The sequence below is a fragment of the Leptidea sinapis genome, chromosome 10 (assembly GCF_905404315.1).
Source record: "Leptidea sinapis chromosome 10, ilLepSina1.1, whole genome shotgun sequence".
NCBI classification, from domain to species: Eukaryota; Metazoa; Arthropoda; class Insecta; order Lepidoptera; family Pieridae; genus Leptidea; species Leptidea sinapis.
The window spans coordinates 4431843-4451016 of record NC_066274.1 but is presented as its reverse complement, the minus strand read 5'-3'; the positions used below and the strand labels follow the sequence as shown (position 1 = coordinate 4451016).

The 19174-nt window shown below is 40.4% G+C and overlaps 1 protein-coding gene across 1 annotated transcript; it reads right to left on the bottom strand.

The window, feature by feature from the left end:
- Nucleotides 1-4725: 4725 nt before the first annotated feature.
- LOC126966479 (tudor domain-containing 6-like) lies at nucleotides 4726-9587 on the bottom strand. The gene is made up of 4 exons (XM_050810556.1): nucleotides 9447-9587; nucleotides 8401-8567; nucleotides 8002-8237; nucleotides 4726-7922 (listed from the first exon to the last, which is right to left on the bottom strand). Exons 2-4 carry the CDS (start codon nucleotides 8562-8564, stop codon nucleotides 5425-5427), a joined length of 2898 nt encoding a protein of 965 aa, XP_050666513.1. The 5' UTR covers nucleotides 8565-8567; nucleotides 9447-9587; the 3' UTR covers nucleotides 4726-5424.
- Nucleotides 9588-19174: the final 9587 nt, after the last annotated feature.

Genomic DNA, 19174 nt, shown 5'->3' with positions numbered 1-19174 from the left:
GGGTGGATCTTTAATGAGCTATTTTATATTGTAATATTTTTGGTGGACTGTTTATTAATTAGGAGCTAATTCAGCTCAGATCCACACGGCATTTGGTTCTAATCTCAAAAAACCTTTTTATACAGGTGTTTCCTAATTAGCGTCGAGCGGCGTACTGATCGTACCATAGTACTGATTGTCCAAGGGAAAGAGAATGAATAAGGATATGCGAAAAGGTGACGCATAGACAGCTTATTCAATAACCCCCGTGGCTGTGTTCTCTGTATTCGCGCCGCGTCTGAATTTGGCGCGAGTTTGAACGAAACTCAACATACCGCAATCTACACAATTATGGAATATTAAAGCTAAGTCTGTGACTACAATATCTATTCAAAATTTCACAATGTTACGTGGGTAACACTGAAAATATTTAGAACTGGCCAGTTAGAAACATTGCTAATGAAAACTTTTATTGAATTTCAATTTAAGAACTATTTGGTAACCTAATGTAGTATATTGCATTCATTTGTCCTTTACTTTTGTGAATTGGCGTTACATCTAAAACTGTTGTTACACAAAATGAACCTAATGTGAGAAAATTTTCGGTCAATGATTTATTATGACTTTCGTTGTGGGCTTACTCAACAACAAAGCTATGATAGGCTGCGATTAGCATTTCTTAATGAAGCCCCGTCTCGTGCCACTATTTACAATTGGTTTTTCGAGTTTAGCGTACACGTAGCAATCTCAATGATGATCCGCGTGAAGGACATCCTTTAACAGCGATTACTGAAGATAACATCAGTGCTGTGCGTCGCATGATAGAGTAAGATAAGAGAGTGACCTATCAGCTGATGCGGGCAAGCCTAGGCATTGGTATGAGTCAAGTCCAAAAAATATTACACGAACATTTAGGCGACAGGAACCTTTGTACCACATGGATTCCTCATACTTTAACCGACGACCAGAAACACCTTAGCATGGACTGGTGTCTCCAAATTTTAGATAAGTTCATCGGCGGTGACTCAAATGCTGTATTTGTCACAGGTGATGAAAGCTAGATATATTGCTACGAACCCGAAACCAAAAGACAATCAGCTCAGTAGCTAGGTGTTTCCTTTCGAGGATCGGCCTTAAAAATGACTCAGCTGTTGGATGGGACAATATATCACCAAAAATAATAAAATTGAGCAGACACATCCTTGTTCCACTTATAACACATATGTATAACAATTTATGTATTGAAACGAGTACTTTTCCACAGGTTTTCAAACTCTCCATAATTCTACCCATATAAATCAGGAGAAAAATCATGAGCTATCGCCCTATTTCAATTTCATCGACTTTTTTCAAATTATTTGAAAAAATTATGAGTAAAAGACTTATGTCCTTTCTAGATAAAGAAAATATCTTATCTAAGCATCAGTATGGCTTTAGGGCAGAAAGATCAACAGGGGATGCAGTATCGGATCTATCAGAATTTGTGGCAGCCCGTCTTGATGCTAAAAAAAAATGCGTGGGCGTTTTTCTTGACCTTGCGAAAGCCTTTGACACCGTTTCTATACCACTTCTTTTAGACAAAATGGAGGCAATTGGAATAAGAGGAAAGGTGCATTCACTTTTTAAGGACTACCTTACAAACAGAAAGCAAAGTGTAAAAATAGGTGATTATGTAAGCTCTTTTCAACCAGTAACTCACGGTGTACCTCAGGGCAGTGTGCTCGGTCCTGCTTTGTTTCTGATTTATGTGAACGACCTTTGTCATCTTAATCCAATTAACTGCAAAACATTTATGTATGCCGATGATACGGCCTTAATTTTTCATGCCGATTCTTGGGCAGATGTCAAAACCAAGGTTGAAATAGGACTAAGAAAAACTTTTCTATGGCTTCAACAGAATTCGTTAACTCTAAACATTCTTAAAACAAAATATATCACCTTTGGCATTACTACAAGACTAATTCTCTCCGACGAAAATTTCTTCGTATAAGTTCATAATTGTAAGAAAGTCTTGACTCAAAATAAAGGATGCTCTTGTGTTTACCTTAATAAAACGAATATAATTAAATGCCTAGGAGTTCTAATAGATGAGACTCTATCATGGAAACCGCAAATTGATCTACTGTCAGAAAGCACTAGAAAACTTATTTTCGTTTTAAAACCTTACGTCAGATTGCTGATTTCACTCTTTTGAGAAATGTTTACTTTGCATAAGCACAATCCTTATTAACTTATTGTATTAAAGCGTGGGGTGGCGCACGAAAATCATGTCTTTTGAAGCTTGAACGGGCCCAACGTGCTCTATTAAAGCTCTACTAAAATATGCAAACCCTTTCGGTATCCTAGTTGTGAACTATTCACTAAATGCGATGTCTTGTCTGTAAGACAATTGTTCATAAGGGACACTATAATGGCACAGCACTCAAAACTTATATTTGTTCCACAAGCAGTAACAAAACGACGTAAAGATAAAGTCTGTCCTACAAACACTTTTAAAACTTTTTTTATACGTAAATTTCAATGCTATGTTGGTCCCATGCTCTATAATAAATTAAACAAAATTATTAATATCTACTCTGAAAACAAATTCAACTGTAAAAAAAAGCTAACTGTTTGGTTAAAAAATAAAAAGTATGATGAAATTGAAAATTTGTTTATAGCTTTACGTTAAATTATTAATTATCCAGCCTTATTTACCTTACCGATATACGCACAACATACAGAAAAAAAAACTTTAAATTTCATTGTTTATTTTATACCCTTTATCTTATAAAATTATAATATGCATAAAAATAGCTTATATTTCACATCTACAATAAATTAATATTTCTATTTATCTATATGTATACATGTACCCTTATATATTTATCTTTATTACTTTATTATACATTAACTATTACTTTTAAAAGTTCAAAATAAACCCAATCAATAATACCTTACTATATTATTATATGAAAATAAACCAAGTCAACAGTCTTTGTAGTCAACCCAAATGTTTTTCATAAGTTAAATTCTTATATACGCTTTTACGTATTGAAGTAACTGTAAAAAACAATGTATCTGGAAGTAACTAGTATTAAAATACAGGCCTGGCCTAGTTTATAGTGACAACTAAAATAATATAAAATATTTTAACTAACTATTACAAACACTACTTATTTAAAACTAGAATTACTTTCGTCTTACGCTTATTTCTTGTGATAACATTCATATAACGTCTTCACAGATATACTGTTTTATTTTTATCTTTGTATTTTTCAGCTGTTCGTATTAAATTTGTAAAAAATTTGTATTTTTAAAATATAGAATAATTGAACTAAGGTAAAGAAATGAAGAAGTCAAGGAAAAAAGATGATTACCTCTCATTCTTTGGTCGGAAAGGTCATTTCGCGACTGTTGTGGTAGAAGATGGAAGGACAGTTACTGCAGACTGATATGTCAATCGGTGTTTGCCTGTTGTCTTGGAAAAAACTCGACAGCAGCGCCCTCGAAGCAGGATCCTTCACCACGACAATGCTTCAGCGCACTCCGCAAAACGGACTGTTGAATATTTGACTAAGGCAGGTGTCGAGATAATGAGTCATCCGCCATACAGTCCTGACCTGGCGCCCTGCAACTTTTATTTATTCCAAAGAACTAAAGATAAAATTCCAGGTATTCGCTTTACGAGCCCTGAAGATGCGGTGAAAGCGTACAAAAATGCCATAAAACAGACGCCTCAGGAAGAATGGGCCCACTGTTTTTCTCAGATGTTCCATCGAATGCGACGATGTGTAGAGCGGAACGGAGATTACTTAGAAAAACAATAAAAGTATTGGCAACTTCCTACGTTAAGCCGCTTTTCATTTTTTTAACATTTTCAGTGTTTGAAGAAGATAGCATACAGTCTTGGGAACTTCAAGCGTTCACAAGCTTCGGGTTCTACTAATATCTTTTAAATTATTTTTTATTTAATTCTCCCTTGCTTTCGATATAGTCGATTTTCATCTGTGTTTAAAAAATCGCCACCCGATCGACCAATCAAAAAGCAGTATATATTCAGGAGCACCCAATTCTCAGATCAATGCAATGATATTGAAGCAACAGCGTGTGTGTTGAAACAATAGACTGTGCGTTCAATCATACTGATAGTATGAACAGTCGCACCATCATTTTAGTCGGACGCACGCATCATCACTGAGGTAAGCGTCAAAGGGCAAGAGATATATGGCCACAAATATACATTTGGCTATATTTATGTTTAGAAAATTAGTATAATAGAACCACAGCCCATGTGCGGTCGCTCTAGCATTCTTAAATATAGTAAACAGTAAACCTTTTTATGGTAGAGGAGGACAAAGGAGCGTACGGGTACGGTATCATTGCCGCCCACATTCTCTTGATTCCCAGGGGAATCACAGGAGAGTCGCCGGCCTTATAGAATGGAATCCGCGCTTTTTTGACGGTACCCATGACGTTTCGTCCTGAACACACCGGACAAGGAAGCTCATTCCATAGCTTGGTTGTACATGAAAGTTCCTTGCAAAGGTACGGATGATATCATGCGGCGTGTCGTGCGAAGGTGAAATTCGGTAGCATATTTTTAATTTTTGATAGAATGGTTGGTACGCGAGTACCACTGTGTGCAGAACGCTTTTTTTTACTGGCTCATCATAAGAGGACCTTTCCCCCGATGCCAGGTTATTATTACGTTCTGGGACACACTGTATAAAAATTGAATTTAATTCAAAAGTTCAAAACAATTAATGTGGCTTCATAAGACTTTATTAAAAAAAATTATAAACACTCGAGTTGACATTATACATATTATATACACGTTTTTTGTCAACAATATACAAAGGAATGTAAGTCTTTTCTTAAATGGGACTATGAAACCCACATACACCTAACCTAAAATATTTCAAATCAAACACAGAAGTTTGCAACAACTTTTTTATAGAATCAACCTTTAGTATATTTATTTAGCATCAAATGGACATTCTTAAGATAAAAATCTTATAAAATGCATCATATATTACTCTAGCTGCAGAAAGTTATAATATAGCTGTGTCACGTCAATAAACTTGAATGCATTTAGTTATACCGATAGTAAAAGTTGAAAATAAGAAGTTTAGCATTTGGGATTAACGTGATTTTACCACTTTACTACTTTGAGTCACAAAAGTTGCTTGGCTACTTTAGCATATAAATAAAAGTAGTAGTTCGAACTTAAAATTATAATAACTCTATATTAAAAGTTTTATTCAAAACCAAAACAATATTTTCTTTCTCTGAAACATTATTAAATATGAAACAATCAACATGAGCTCACCGAGCATCATTAACAATAAATATAATAACATAAAGGGGTTGTTATTTGTCACACTGATTTAGTTCTGTTAATACCTTATCTAAGCCAGTATACATTTCACTAAAACTGTGCAACTCCTGCCTCCTTCGTGTTCTCTACAGAGTCACGTTTTTTTTATTTTCACCATCATTATCGTCTTTGTCCAGGGATCCTTCTTTATTTATCGCATCTACCGATTTTCCTTTATATGCATTGCCATCCGTTTTATTAGATTCTATAGTGTTTACTGAACCATTATATTCTTCTGTTTTTATTGAATCATTAATTTTTTCTACTTCGACGGATTTCGGACTCGTGTCTGCTGAACACGTAACTGTATCATCAGAATCATTGAGAAGTTCGATACAAGTTTCATTAGCAGAGACAATTTTATTTTCAAGACATTCTACTGCATCTTCAATTTCAGCATTGAACAATTTATTCTCAACTACAGTTTGTATGCTACTAATGCTCTCATTAAGATCTGATTTTAATGCATCTATATCATTATTCTCAGATTCCTCTACATTCTCGTCTGCACCATTAGATTCTTGTACGTCTAGCTGTGTTTTTTCATTTAATACTGAGATAACATCTACTCCATCAATCTGTAACTTCACTAAAGAAGGTTCAGTTAGACTATCCAAAAATTCTATTTGGAAACTAGTCTGTTTTGCGACTAGATTATCTAGCTTAAGTTTAGTCTCTTCACTAAGTGCGTTTTCTACGTAACTTAAGCGAGAATATTTAGCAAGCGGTTCTAATTCTGATATTTCTTTAGGCAATTGTCTGAAGTGTTCGCATTTAGCTTTATTGCCGTAGTCTATAAACTGTACATGGCAACCCACATCGCAAAATTCTACAATCCTCGCCCTATACCACTGTTCATCTTTAGTCCACAACGCGGCACAAATAGAGCCCACTTTTAATTCAGAAACCGGTTCAAATTCCTCGCCCCCTGCTAGTATTTCCGTCACTTTATCAAGATTAGTCACTGAGTCATCCAAATGAATGAAGATTTCTTTCAATGTATTAAGGTAACAAATCTTTCCAGTGGCCCATTTATCTTGTCCAACTGGGGTTAGTCTAACCAGTGTCTGTTCTTCACACAAACCAAGAAGTTCTTCAGTAACAGATTTCCCTTCAAAATACAAATCCACAATTGAAATATCTCCAGAAGCGATAAATTGAACGTTAAATATAGTAGCACCTTCTGCCGCCAATTCATTGAACTTCACTTCGGACTTTCGCGACCATTTTATATCTCGTGGTTTCTGAAGAGCACATTTTCTGGATAGTGCCGGTTTTATTTTCAGTTCGTCAGGTAGATTTCGCAACTCACCTGTTATAGAAGCGTTGCCATAGTCCATGAATAAGACTTCAGTTCCTTCAGAGCCATCAACGATCACTTGAGCCCTGTACCACGCACCATCTTCAGGGTATAAAGCGGCGCATAAGACTCCCTCTTCCTTAGATTCAAGCGGTGGGAAATTTTCAGCATCTACCATCGCTGCTTCCATGGCTTGAAGTTCAACAGTCGCCGATTCTAACTGTATCCAGAACTCGGATGGAGAATTGACATGGCTCGCAAAGCAAGAGGGCAAATCTCCACATTCATCTTTGTCCGATTTAGTTGCGTGCCCTTCGGAAACCAACTGGTCTGTCAGATTTTGGCCATTGACATAAACATCAACGTACGTTGTCACATCTTTGAGAACAATCAGAGCGTCAACGGGATTGGAAAGGTCACCAACCAATTGAGTGAAGTAATCTGATGCCGGTTCAGACCATTGCCCCGTACCAGTGGGGACTGCGTTCACGCTTGCCTTGATTGCATAACGTTCAATTTCCTTCATGTTATCTGGTATTACTTTGATCAAGCCTGGCTGGTTGTCGAGTACATCAGTGTTGCCATAATCAATAAACCGGACTGTCGTTATATCAGAATCCGCATCTAATATCTCTGCACGGTACCATTGATCGTCAGCGGAGTACTTGGCAGCACACAACGTGCCCATTTCTCTGTTGTCTATATCCGCATAAGATTCAAAATTGGCTTGGAGTTCTGCTTGAATTTCTTCAATTTTATCAACTTTATCAGACATTTGCAACCAGAATTGTCCAGGTGTGTCGATATGGCTGATGTAAACTTGTGTGCAGGCAGCCGGGACTGATATAGGTTGAGATAAAACTGTTTCTTCTGGTGACTCTTCTGTAGCTGGTTTCGGCGTGGCTAAGTTTTCGTTAACAAGTTTTACAGTTAAATCTACACCGTCTAAATGGAGACTTGCAAGCCAGCCGTCGTTTCCAAAAGCCAAAGTGACTTGAACTTCCTTTTCCGTGGTCCATTCACGCAGTTTCTCTATCGCGTTATCATTGCAAGCAACTAGATTAAGTCCAGCCACAATCACGAAATAACATGGCTCGTAGAACTTTGTATCTAGTTTTCTGAGAGCATCTTTGTGGACTTTTTCTGTGTTGCCATAGTCTGGGAACTGCACTGTCACCTCATCGTCTGCGACACTGACAATAGTAGCTCGATACCAGTTGCCGTCTGATGATTTCGCCGCACAAAAATCACCCACTTCGCATGTTTCTAAGGCTTCAGGAGTACCTTCAATAAATAATAAAATTAGATGCGTATACATTCAAATCTCATTCTGGACCTTTATGCTTAGCATACACAAACCTACCTTCCTCGTAGAATTGATACAATAACTCCAGGAATGCTGCGATGCCGTCGCTGTCCGTGGCCTTCAGCAAATATACTTCGTTGAGACTTTCGACGTGCGACACGTATGCCATACCGAAGTTGTAATTGAACACTGCTTTCGGGCACAACGGCGTCACCTCGTCATAAGCGTCCGGATCAGGCTCAAATATGGCTATTTTTTTGCCGGTTACGGGATCGTATAGCGTTGACACCAACCTGGGGGAAGTAAAAAAAACAATTTTTTTTTTAAATACAGTTTGCCTAACAGTGAACATCAAACTCCTTGTTACTCCTGGAATCAATGTATCAACTGACTAGTTTAAGAGATCTCGTCAACTGCGAACATAATAATATTAGCCCGTGTATATTTTGCACGTACCTGATGCCATCTACGTCGTTAATGTACATGACGACCTTGTTCCCTGCAAGCCGAGTCCTGAGCTCGTCGAGTGCTACCAGCGGTTTGGACTCCGCGTCGAAGTTGTGGAGACAACACTCCAGCGACTGGTAGTAGTACAGGCTCAGCTCTGGCGGCAGAGCCATAAGCTGAAATAGTATTGCAGTTTTATTATATGCTTTATCTACACCTATGCTTTAAATCCTCTATTAAAGATTCTGAAACAGTTAGCTTATTGCCAACATTAAAACACCCAATGTCCTAATAACCATTACATCATCCAAACGGGTGTTGTAATGTTGTACTGAATTTCATAACAACAATCTTTTGTTTTTTTTTCGATCCCTTCATGCGCAAAGAGTTTCAACAGACAGCCACATTCTTATTGCTCGATGCGTGATATCTGTATGAATTTCAATACTACTAGGACTGGCTGGTTGAATGTTAGCAGTAAGCTAACTGTTTCAGAATCTTTTATAGAGGTTTCATATTAGGGATAAAGTCTTGTATTAAAACACTCATGTGATACTATTACCACATTCGTGTTTTAATGCCTCTTATTAGACAACAGTTGCATAAATAACTATTACTGGTTGGATTGCAACGGAGTGGTGGTTTTAGATTTAAGTTGTACCACGACTACAGCATTAATTTAAATATTCAGATTTGACAGGAAAATACTTTTCGTGTGCTTTTTTTTCCGGAATTTTATCATTCAAATTTCATTATAAGTATGTTGTTTGCAAAATAATGGTAATCCACTAACTTAACTTAATTTCGCAGCATGAGTCACAAAGCAGTTCCCATATAATATTCAAAAAACAATATACAGAATAGAACTACGAGGAGAACTGCTATTTTGATCTTTTATGTACCTATTGCAAACCGTCTTCCCGACAATGCATCAGCTTGGACACCGTGACAAAAGAGTTTGTCAGGCTTGAAGGAAAAAATATTGTTGCAGGTATTCTTTGAATATATAGCAGAATATATAGAAGCATCGATGTAATATAGACCCCTGTACTCACATTGTCCACAGTCACGGTGACGGTGTGCCCGTAGTCCGGCAGCACTGCGGTGACGGCCGCGTCACTCACGTCGGCCAAGATGGCGCGGCGTGTCTGGTCCGCCCCGCGCACGACGCAGTGCGAGCCGGGCGTGAGCTGTAATATAGACCCTGTACTCACATTGTCCACAGTCACGGTGACGGTGTGCCCGTAGTCCGGCAGCACTGCGGTGACGGCCGCGTCACTCACGTCGGCCAAGATGGCGCGGCGTGTCTGGTCCGCCCCGCGCACGACGCAGTGCGAGCCGGGCGTGAGCTGTAATATAGACCCTGTACTCACATTGTCCACAGTCACGGTGACGGTGTGCCCGTAGTCCGGCAGCACTGCGGTGACGGCCGCGTCACTCACGTCGGCCAAGATGGCGCGGCGTGTCTGGTCCGCCCCGCGCACGACGCAGTGCGAGCCGGGCGTGAGCTGTAATATAGACCCTGTACTCACATTGTCCACAGTCACGGTGACGGTGTGCCCGTAGTCCGGCAGCACTGCGGTGACGGCCGCGTCACTCACGTCGGCCAAGATGGCGCGGCGTGTCTGGTCCGCCCCGCGCACGACGCAGTGCGAGCCGGGCGTGAGCTGTAATATAGACCCTGTACTCACATTGTCCACAGTCACGGTGACGGTGTGCCCGTAGTCCGGCAGCACTGCGGTGACGGCCGCGTCACTCACGTCGGCCAAGATGGCGCGGCGTGTCTGGTCCGCCCCGCGCACGACGCAGTGCGAGCCGGGCGTGAGCTGTAATATAGACCCTGTACTCACATTGTCCACAGTCACGGTGACGGTGTGCCCGTAGTCCGGCAGCACTGCGGTGACGGCCGCGTCACTCACGTCGGCCAAGATGGCGCGGCGTGTCTGGTCCGCCCCGCGCACGACGCAGTGCGAGCCGGGCGTGAGCTGTAATATAGACCCTGTACTCACATTGTCCACAGTCACGGTGACGGTGTGCCCGTAGTCCGGCAGCACTGCGGTGACGGCCGCGTCACTCACGTCGGCCAAGATGGCGCGGCGTGTCTGGTCCGCCCCGCGCACGACGCAGTGCGAGCCGGGCGTGAGCTGTAATATAGACCCTGTACTCACATTGTCCACAGTCACGGTGACGGTGTGCCCGTAGTCCGGCAGCACTGCGGTGACGGCCGCGTCACTCACGTCGGCCAAGATGGCGCGGCGTGTCTGGTCCGCCCCGCGCACGACGCAGTGCGAGCCGGGCGTGAGCTGTAATATAGACCCTGTACTCACATTGTCCACAGTCACGGTGACGGTGTGCCCGTAGTCCGGCAGCACTGCGGTGACGGCCGCGTCACTCACGTCGGCCAAGATGGCGCGGCGTGTCTGGTCCGCCCCGCGCACGACGCAGTGCGAGCCGGGCGTGAGCTGTAATATAGACCCTGTACTCACATTGTCCACAGTCACGGTGACGGTGTGCCCGTAGTCCGGCAGCACTGCGGTGACGGCCGCGTCACTCACGTCGGCCAAGATGGCGCGGCGTGTCTGGTCCGCCCCGCGCACGACGCAGTGCGAGCCGGGCGTGAGCTGTAATATAGACCCTGTACTCACATTGTCCACAGTCACGGTGACGGTGTGCCCGTAGTCCGGCAGCACTGCGGTGACGGCCGCGTCACTCACGTCGGCCAAGATGGCGCGGCGTGTCTGGTCCGCCCCGCGCACGACGCAGTGCGAGCCGGGCGTGAGCTGTAATATAGACCCTGTACTCACATTGTCCACAGTCACGGTGACGGTGTGCCCGTAGTCCGGCAGCACTGCGGTGACGGCCGCGTCACTCACGTCGGCCAAGATGGCGCGGCGTGTCTGGTCCGCCCCGCGCACGACGCAGTGCGAGCCGGGCGTGAGCTGTAATATAGACCCTGTACTCACATTGTCCACAGTCACGGTGACGGTGTGCCCGTAGTCCGGCAGCACTGCGGTGACGGCCGCGTCACTCACGTCGGCCAAGATGGCGCGGCGTGTCTGGTCCGCCCCGCGCACGACGCAGTGCGAGCCGGGCGTGAGCTGTAATATAGACCCTGTACTCACATTGTCCACAGTCACGGTGACGGTGTGCCCGTAGTCCGGCAGCACTGCGGTGACGGCCGCGTCACTCACGTCGGCCAAGATGGCGCGGCGTGTCTGGTCCGCCCCGCGCACGACGCAGTGCGAGCCGGGCGCCACGCGCTCCGCGCTGAGCGGCGTGAGCTGCAAGTGGGACGCTGCATTACTTACTACGACGACATCAGAGTAGCGCCTCACGCATGTCGCTGACACTCAAATAACAAAAGGACACGAAAAGGAAACAAAACTCCAAAAGGCTACTTTGCTATCTATGGTTACATAACAATGCCAAGCGGTAGGCCGTATCAGTTACCACCCAGCATTAATGAAGTCATCCGTAGGGCATTTACCGCTCTCAATATACCAGCTGTTTTAGAGCCAAATGGTATTACCCGCCGCGGTGGCAAGCGTCCTGATAGAAAGACGCTGGTGTCTTGGGCACTGGGAAGGGTGCTGGTGTGGGACGCGACTTGCATCGACACTGTGGCTCCTTCCTCATGTCCAAGCTACGTCATTTGGTGCTGAGGCTGCTGCTTCGACTGCTGAAGACAGCAAACGTCGCAAATATGTCGGTCTACGTGAGTCTCACATCTTTGTGCCGTTTCGTGTCGAGACAAAGCAATCGCGCCTTAATAAAGCTACTGGAAACCCAAGGGCTGGCAGCTATTTCGGTCAACAGATCAGCTTACCTATCCAACGCGGAAATGCTAGCAGTATTCTTAGTACGCTTGTAATGATAGTTTTAATTCTATGTAATCATAGTATTGTAAATATAGTTATAAGATTTATTTTGTTTGAATAACTGAATATGCTAAGTGTCTTCACCTGAGCCGTGTCAAATTCGTCGATGGCGCGCTCCACAAGTCTCGCCTTTTCCAAATCCAACTGAACATAGAACTTGTCGTATGACTCCACGTGGGTCACTCGGCACAATATCTGCTGCCCGATTATGATAGTCAGGTCTATCGGTTCATCTGAAATAACATCTCTCATTAATAAAATTATTTATCATATCTATTCGAAAATAAAAATGATTTTTCGTAAGCATAAACTACAATTATAGCTCCTGTATTTCTATGGCTAAAATGTGTTAGTAAATGTTTTAATCAAAAAGATGCTGTAAGATAACGAGAACAAAGCGCGATGCTTAGGCATATGTCATGACTCTGATGTCTGTATGGTTCTAGTTTGGTAGCTTACGCACACCACAGTAGCGCCACCGTGGTACCGTGGTGAAATATAGCCCTAATAGCTCCGTACGTCATTGTTTACTTAAATTGGGATTTTACTGTAATATAAAAAATGTGTCTTTCTCAAGTGGTAAGAATAATAATAGGTTTTTACCTATAAAGTTGCCGCTCTGCATTACTGGCCATTTCAAATCAAAATAATTTTTGTTTGGCTAAGAATTCTAATTTCAAATTAATTTTATTTTAAAAACATGGAATTCTTTTTCCAAAAGTTGTCATTTGTTTATTGATTAGTGTTACATTTTCATCGCATTTCAATCTATTTCGTCATCATGGATACGATAAAAATTCGACTAATAATATAATAGAATATGAGTACCGTCGTGGCAGCAACGCAGCACAAACGGCACGCAACATCAACGATGTTTACGGAGCTAACATTACAAACCAACGCACCACCTGTTATTGGTTTGTTCGCTTCCGTTCTAGAAATTTCGACCTGAAAGATGAACCTCGCGGTCGTCAAAAGACTTTGGTCGACAATGACATATTAAAGGCGATTGTGGAAGCTGATGATACCCAATCTACGGATGAATAAGCAGCAGCAGCTTTCGACGTTAGCTTCAAAACAATATTGGTCCATTTGCGTCAAATTGGCAAGGTAAAAAAGCTTGACAAATGGGTGCCCCACGAATTCAATGATCGCCAGCGCGAAGTGCGCGTCGAGACGTGCCTTGCACTGCTCAACAGACACACAAATGAAGGAATTTTGAACCGCATTGTTACCTGCAATAAAAATGGATTCTATTTGATAACCGCACGCGCTCAGCAAGTTGGTTGGATACGCATATGGTTCAGCACCTAAACGAAACTTACCCCTAGAAAAGTGATGGTCACTGTTTGGTGGTCTAGCGCCGGTGTGATTCATCACACCTTCTTACCAAAACGGGGGGAGCATTACTGCAGATGTGTACTGTGAAGAACTGAACACAATGATTGAGAAGCTGGCACATCTCCAAACAGCATTGGTCAATCGCTCATCTCCGTTGCTCCTGCACGACAACGCGCGACTTCATACTGCACAGCAGACGGTCACCAAGTTGCAAGAACTGGGGTTGGAAGCTTTCCGTCATCCGCCCTACTCACCACACCTTGCGCCTACAGACTACTACTTTTATGAAATTCAATTCTTTGAAGAATTTGTTGCCTCCCCCGTCCAGCTGATTTATTTAAGAAGGGCATCAATAAACTGCCACTGCGTTGGCAAAGATGCATTGATTGCATGGATAAGATTACTTCGATTAATACAAATAAAAAATACATGAAAAAAATTCGTTTAAAGTTTTTCATACAAAACGGAAATTTCATTGGTAAAGACCTAATATTAACTACAAAAACATTGTATCGGACGCTAAAAATGTAATACAAATTCTCTTACCGATGTTGTATCATCCCGTGTACAAAATGAAAGTATAATGTGACATATTCATCATTTAGAAAAACAATGCAAGAAATGCGAAATATGGGGCAAGACGAAGCTCGAGGCAGGGCGGGAAGTGTGCTTGTCTGCTTGAATTCGAGTGGTATTCCGTCGAGTCACACTAGTCCGAGCGGTGCGGTAGATACGTGTCACTGTGTTTGTTTTGGCTTCGCGGCGAAAAAATACTGGTTTTTGGAGGACTTTTACGAAATTTTTTCTGTATTAAATCGATGTGCTAATGTAACATTCATACTTGTTGTAGAAATGTACAACTAATGAATTTTTCTTGAATAATTGTATAGGTTAGAACTGTTATGACCTTTTCCAACGGACAGTTGGGGCAAAACGGTCGGGGAATAATGGTACAGTATCCCGTTATGTCCCTTGTATGTAGATAAAAAGTAAATAAGACGACTGACAAAAATAAACCTATAAGTAGACTGAAAATAGAAGCCTGAGAATAAAAACGAAAATTCTAAATAAAGAAGGCGAAAAAAAAGAAGAAATTTGCTTTAGTAGATGGATACTAACTCATCGGAAAATGATTGTCCTTGCATATATTGTGGGTACTTATATTCACAGTCCACTGAAGGACTATTTGTTGTGTGTGTGCTATGGATGGGCCCATAATTCCTACGCAGATGTAGACGATAACGAAACGACGAAAAATGAAGTAGTACATAATTTATGTGAACGTTGTCAACCAGATTGAAATATGTACTCATAATGCCATAGTATTTCCCATTTTGCCCCGATCATAGGGCAAGACGGGATATTTGACATATTGTATCATTTAGTTCATTCATGTGCCAAAAAATATGTGATGTAGTGTCGTAAAATATTATACTAATTATTTTAAACTAAAACTGTTACTGTACCGAGGTTATAAGAGATTTTAATAAACGTTTTGATTTTTATTATGATGTTTTTTTTATCTTAAATAACCCAACTATACAATGAATAAATCCACAACTACGGATATTGGTAATAATATTTTTACGATGCGCTTCAAAAATAGTTCAAATATAAGCGTCGAATTGTTTCCTCTTATATTTTGGATTGAATGTAAAATAATAAACATAAAATATTATTCATATTCAAATTAAAAAGTTATTTAGTGCAAGTCAGGATGAAGTACAAAAGTTACAATATCATTAAAATGAGTATAACACTATTTATTATAAATAAATTTAGAAACATTAGTCCTAACTATCTTTATCATTAAAATAATCTGTCACATTGTTGGCCTTAGATGTTAATTTATTTTTTAGATACATTTTATTTATTTTTGTAGTAAAAAGTTGAATGTCCACCACAGGAGCAACACAATAATATACGACTAATACAGTCATAATAAACAAGTAGGTCGAAATTAGCTTGAACATGCATTTCCTAAATAACTGTTATCATTTTATTAGACACTGACAGTCCACAAATGGTCATACAAACGTTTTCGTGCAAATATAAACCTAACAGATTTTATAAAAATGGGTCATGAATCAATTTTGTCGACGATGGTACTTTAAGTACCTAGCAACGCTCTGGTTTCAAAAAACACTCTTGTCTTTAAATAAATTATAAGAACTCTTGGTGATCCATCTACTATATTATTAGAAGTGTGTTGAATGAGAATCAAGACATGCAAGGCATGTGCATAAGCCCAGCGTCAATATGATTCTTAGCGCATGACAAGATCACCTATGGCGTAGGAAAAGACTGGTTTGCCCAAACAAATCGAATCTTTCGGTAGGCAAATAATTATGAACTTTCAAAGCGTTAAAGGCTTTTAAGAACAGCCAACAATAATATACTATTATAAGGACTTGCATTCTCGTAAAAACTTTGGCAATCCCACATAATTGAAGTTTTGAAACAAACGCCATGTGATTGATATAAGTGATCAAAGGCCTTTGCTAAATTATGAGCTCTAAAAAAAATCTGCTTTCCAAATTTGAAGTGTTTGAAAATAATTTTAAGATATGTAATCAACTGATAGCTATAAAAATATTACTATAATAATTGTCCCAACAAACATTATAACGATGCTTTTGAAGATCTATTTTAGTTGTTTCAGCAAATATAATTTAAAGTAACGGTGTAAGTATTATGTACAAAATAAGTAAAAAAGACTAATAATTTAAACGTAAATATGATTATGTATAAGTATAAATTAATTACAATCATTTCACAGAATTGAGTATAAAATTATGCAAATTATGACTTATGAGAAAAAGTAAGAATACACACCTTTCAATGCTACAGATGATTGGTGATCTGAGACTGAAGCCAGTTGTTTTTCCACGAGCATATCGGCGACACTGACACCATTACTCCATAGAGAAACTTTAAATCGATCATCCATACATTCGTGGAAGATACATTGATATCGAGGAGCATTGAAACACAAATCTATGTCCGGATTCGCCTTCCATTCTCCATCTACCGGCACCACACCGGCTAAAGAGCAATGAACCGCCATTTTAGGCAGTTCCATCAGTTCTTGGTCCAATTGCCAGATATCTCTGGCATCCACTAGTTGATTGTTACCAAAGTCTATGTATTGAACTATATATTTCGAGAAAGGTTGAACAGACACAATGACAGCTCTGTATAACACCCCATCAACGGGATATCTAGCCAGAACAGAGTTACCAACGGCAACGTTTCCGGTATAAGATTTAACGCCTTTGTACATCTCTGGGATTTTGTGCATCATTTCAAGAAACTTCGATTGCTGGGAAAGTAGCTGTGTATAAAAATTCTCAGGAGATATGATCCATGTGACGGAAACTTCGTGTTGTGACCCGAGTTCCATTGTAGGTTCGGTGAAGCATGAATCCAAAGGTACAGGGTTGGGCAATTCTTTATATTGGAATGAATTCCTTTGATAAGGAGCACGACCACCCTCACCACCTCTGCTGTCAGTGCGAAAGCTTCCTTCAGATCTCTTATCACTGTCTGAACCGAATGACCGTTCGGCCCTATCTCTTGGCGTGAAATTACTACGTCCACCCCTGCCACCCCTGCCGCCTCTGTCAGATCTTCCACCCCTATCGGTTCTCTCGTTCCTATCGCCTCGGTCGAATCTTTCATTTCTATTTCCTCGGTCGAATCTTTCATTTCTATCTCCTCCTCTTTCAGCTCTGTTATCTCTAAATTCTCTTTTCTGATTCCATCCCTCCTTATTTTCACCCCAACTTTCATTTTTTTTATCTCCCCGATTGTCTTTCTTATCACTCCAATTCTCTTTTTTATCACCCCAATTGTCACGATTATCCCGCCTCTCAGATCTTTTTCTGTCAAATTTGTTTCCCTCGTCGTGATTGAAACGGTCACTGAAAATGAATGGCTTTTTATTAAACGGCTTAAATTATTCCTTGAAATCCGAATGAATTAAAAGACAAGTGCTGATATTTCTATAACAAGATTAGGAACAGATACAATAACAGGATATGTACATCATGCTTTTTACTTTGACTTATAGCTCTTATTTAATACCGCTACTACAAAATATCTAAAATAATAAAGAGAAGACTAAACAAAAACTAATAACGGAGGAGAGCATACACATTATACCAAAAAAAAAACTAATGACTAAGAATCAATCTCTTAAAAAGGCAATGATTTGAGTGCAAACGGGGAGATTATACAAATATGTGGATCGCGTCGATCAAGCATTGCACGCATTGAAGCGACGTAATTGTTCCATCGATCGTAACTGTGAAAGAAAACTATCTTATCATGCAAATTTTAACAAAACATCTGAAAGTGAATGTCTGGATACTTTCTATTGCGGTGCTGAATATTTAGTGGACAAGTTAACAGAAACCGAAATTACAATTATTATCATATTTAATACTGAATACGTATTATATCAAATACCGCCGAGTATTACCTGTTAGTTAAAACTTACCTTTATTGTTATAAACATAAGTATAATTATTATTGATGGTAAAGGAGTGGTTATCGTTAGTTGTGGTATATAGTATACGCCACACAACCATATAGTGATACCACTTAAATTGTAAGTTGCAATTTATCAAAATGTAATTATGTGTCACGGACTAGTAAAAAAAGAAGGACTCCGCGCCGTGATATTAGCAAGTGAAGCACCTTTATGCTAGTGTGTGCGGTTACGGGATATACACAATTTTTTCCTAAATTCTCATATATACAAATACTTTTATAGTATTGTTTTTACACTTTTTCACAACGCACGATGGCATATTTAAAATATTTTATTGCGACGCAAATTGATCTGTCACAGACGATGGCAAATCTCATAATGGCGGCCGATCGGCTTGTATAAGTGTAAGTATATGCGTGGGGCATGGGCTATTGTATTTACACGTTTACCGGCTTGTTTTGGTGCCTCACTGTTATGTATGGTGACACGGAGTCCTTATTTTACTCGTCCGTGTTATGTGTATAATATTAATAACGAGTAAAGCGGAAACAATGTGGCTGGACTCAAACACAGTGAATACAAGTCTGATTTCATATATTTTAATTTCATATGTATTATTATATAAGACAGCATGGAAATAAATATAAATATTTTCGCATATCAATTTTTCAGATCAATCTGTCAGAATTAACGAGGATTAAAGAATCCTCAAATAATCAAGTGATTATTGGTTATAAAAATTCAGATCACACGTATTTCCAAACATTTCTATAAAGCTAGCACATACATACACACTGCAACTAGTAGCGTTCGAGAGTTCTATTGACTTCGGACTAGTATGCACTCCTAAAACTGTATGAACCACGTATTGTGAATTCTGTCCATTAATTGTGAAATGAGGCCAGCCATAAAGTTAAGGTGGTATAATACATAATTGTGCATCCAACAGGCGCAACATGCCAAACATGTTACAAATGTTCCGCGTGAATGAGGCGCCCAGTGTTTGGTGATGAGTGCGCAAACTACGTGATACAACAGACAGAAGCGTGGGTACAACAGACAAGCACAC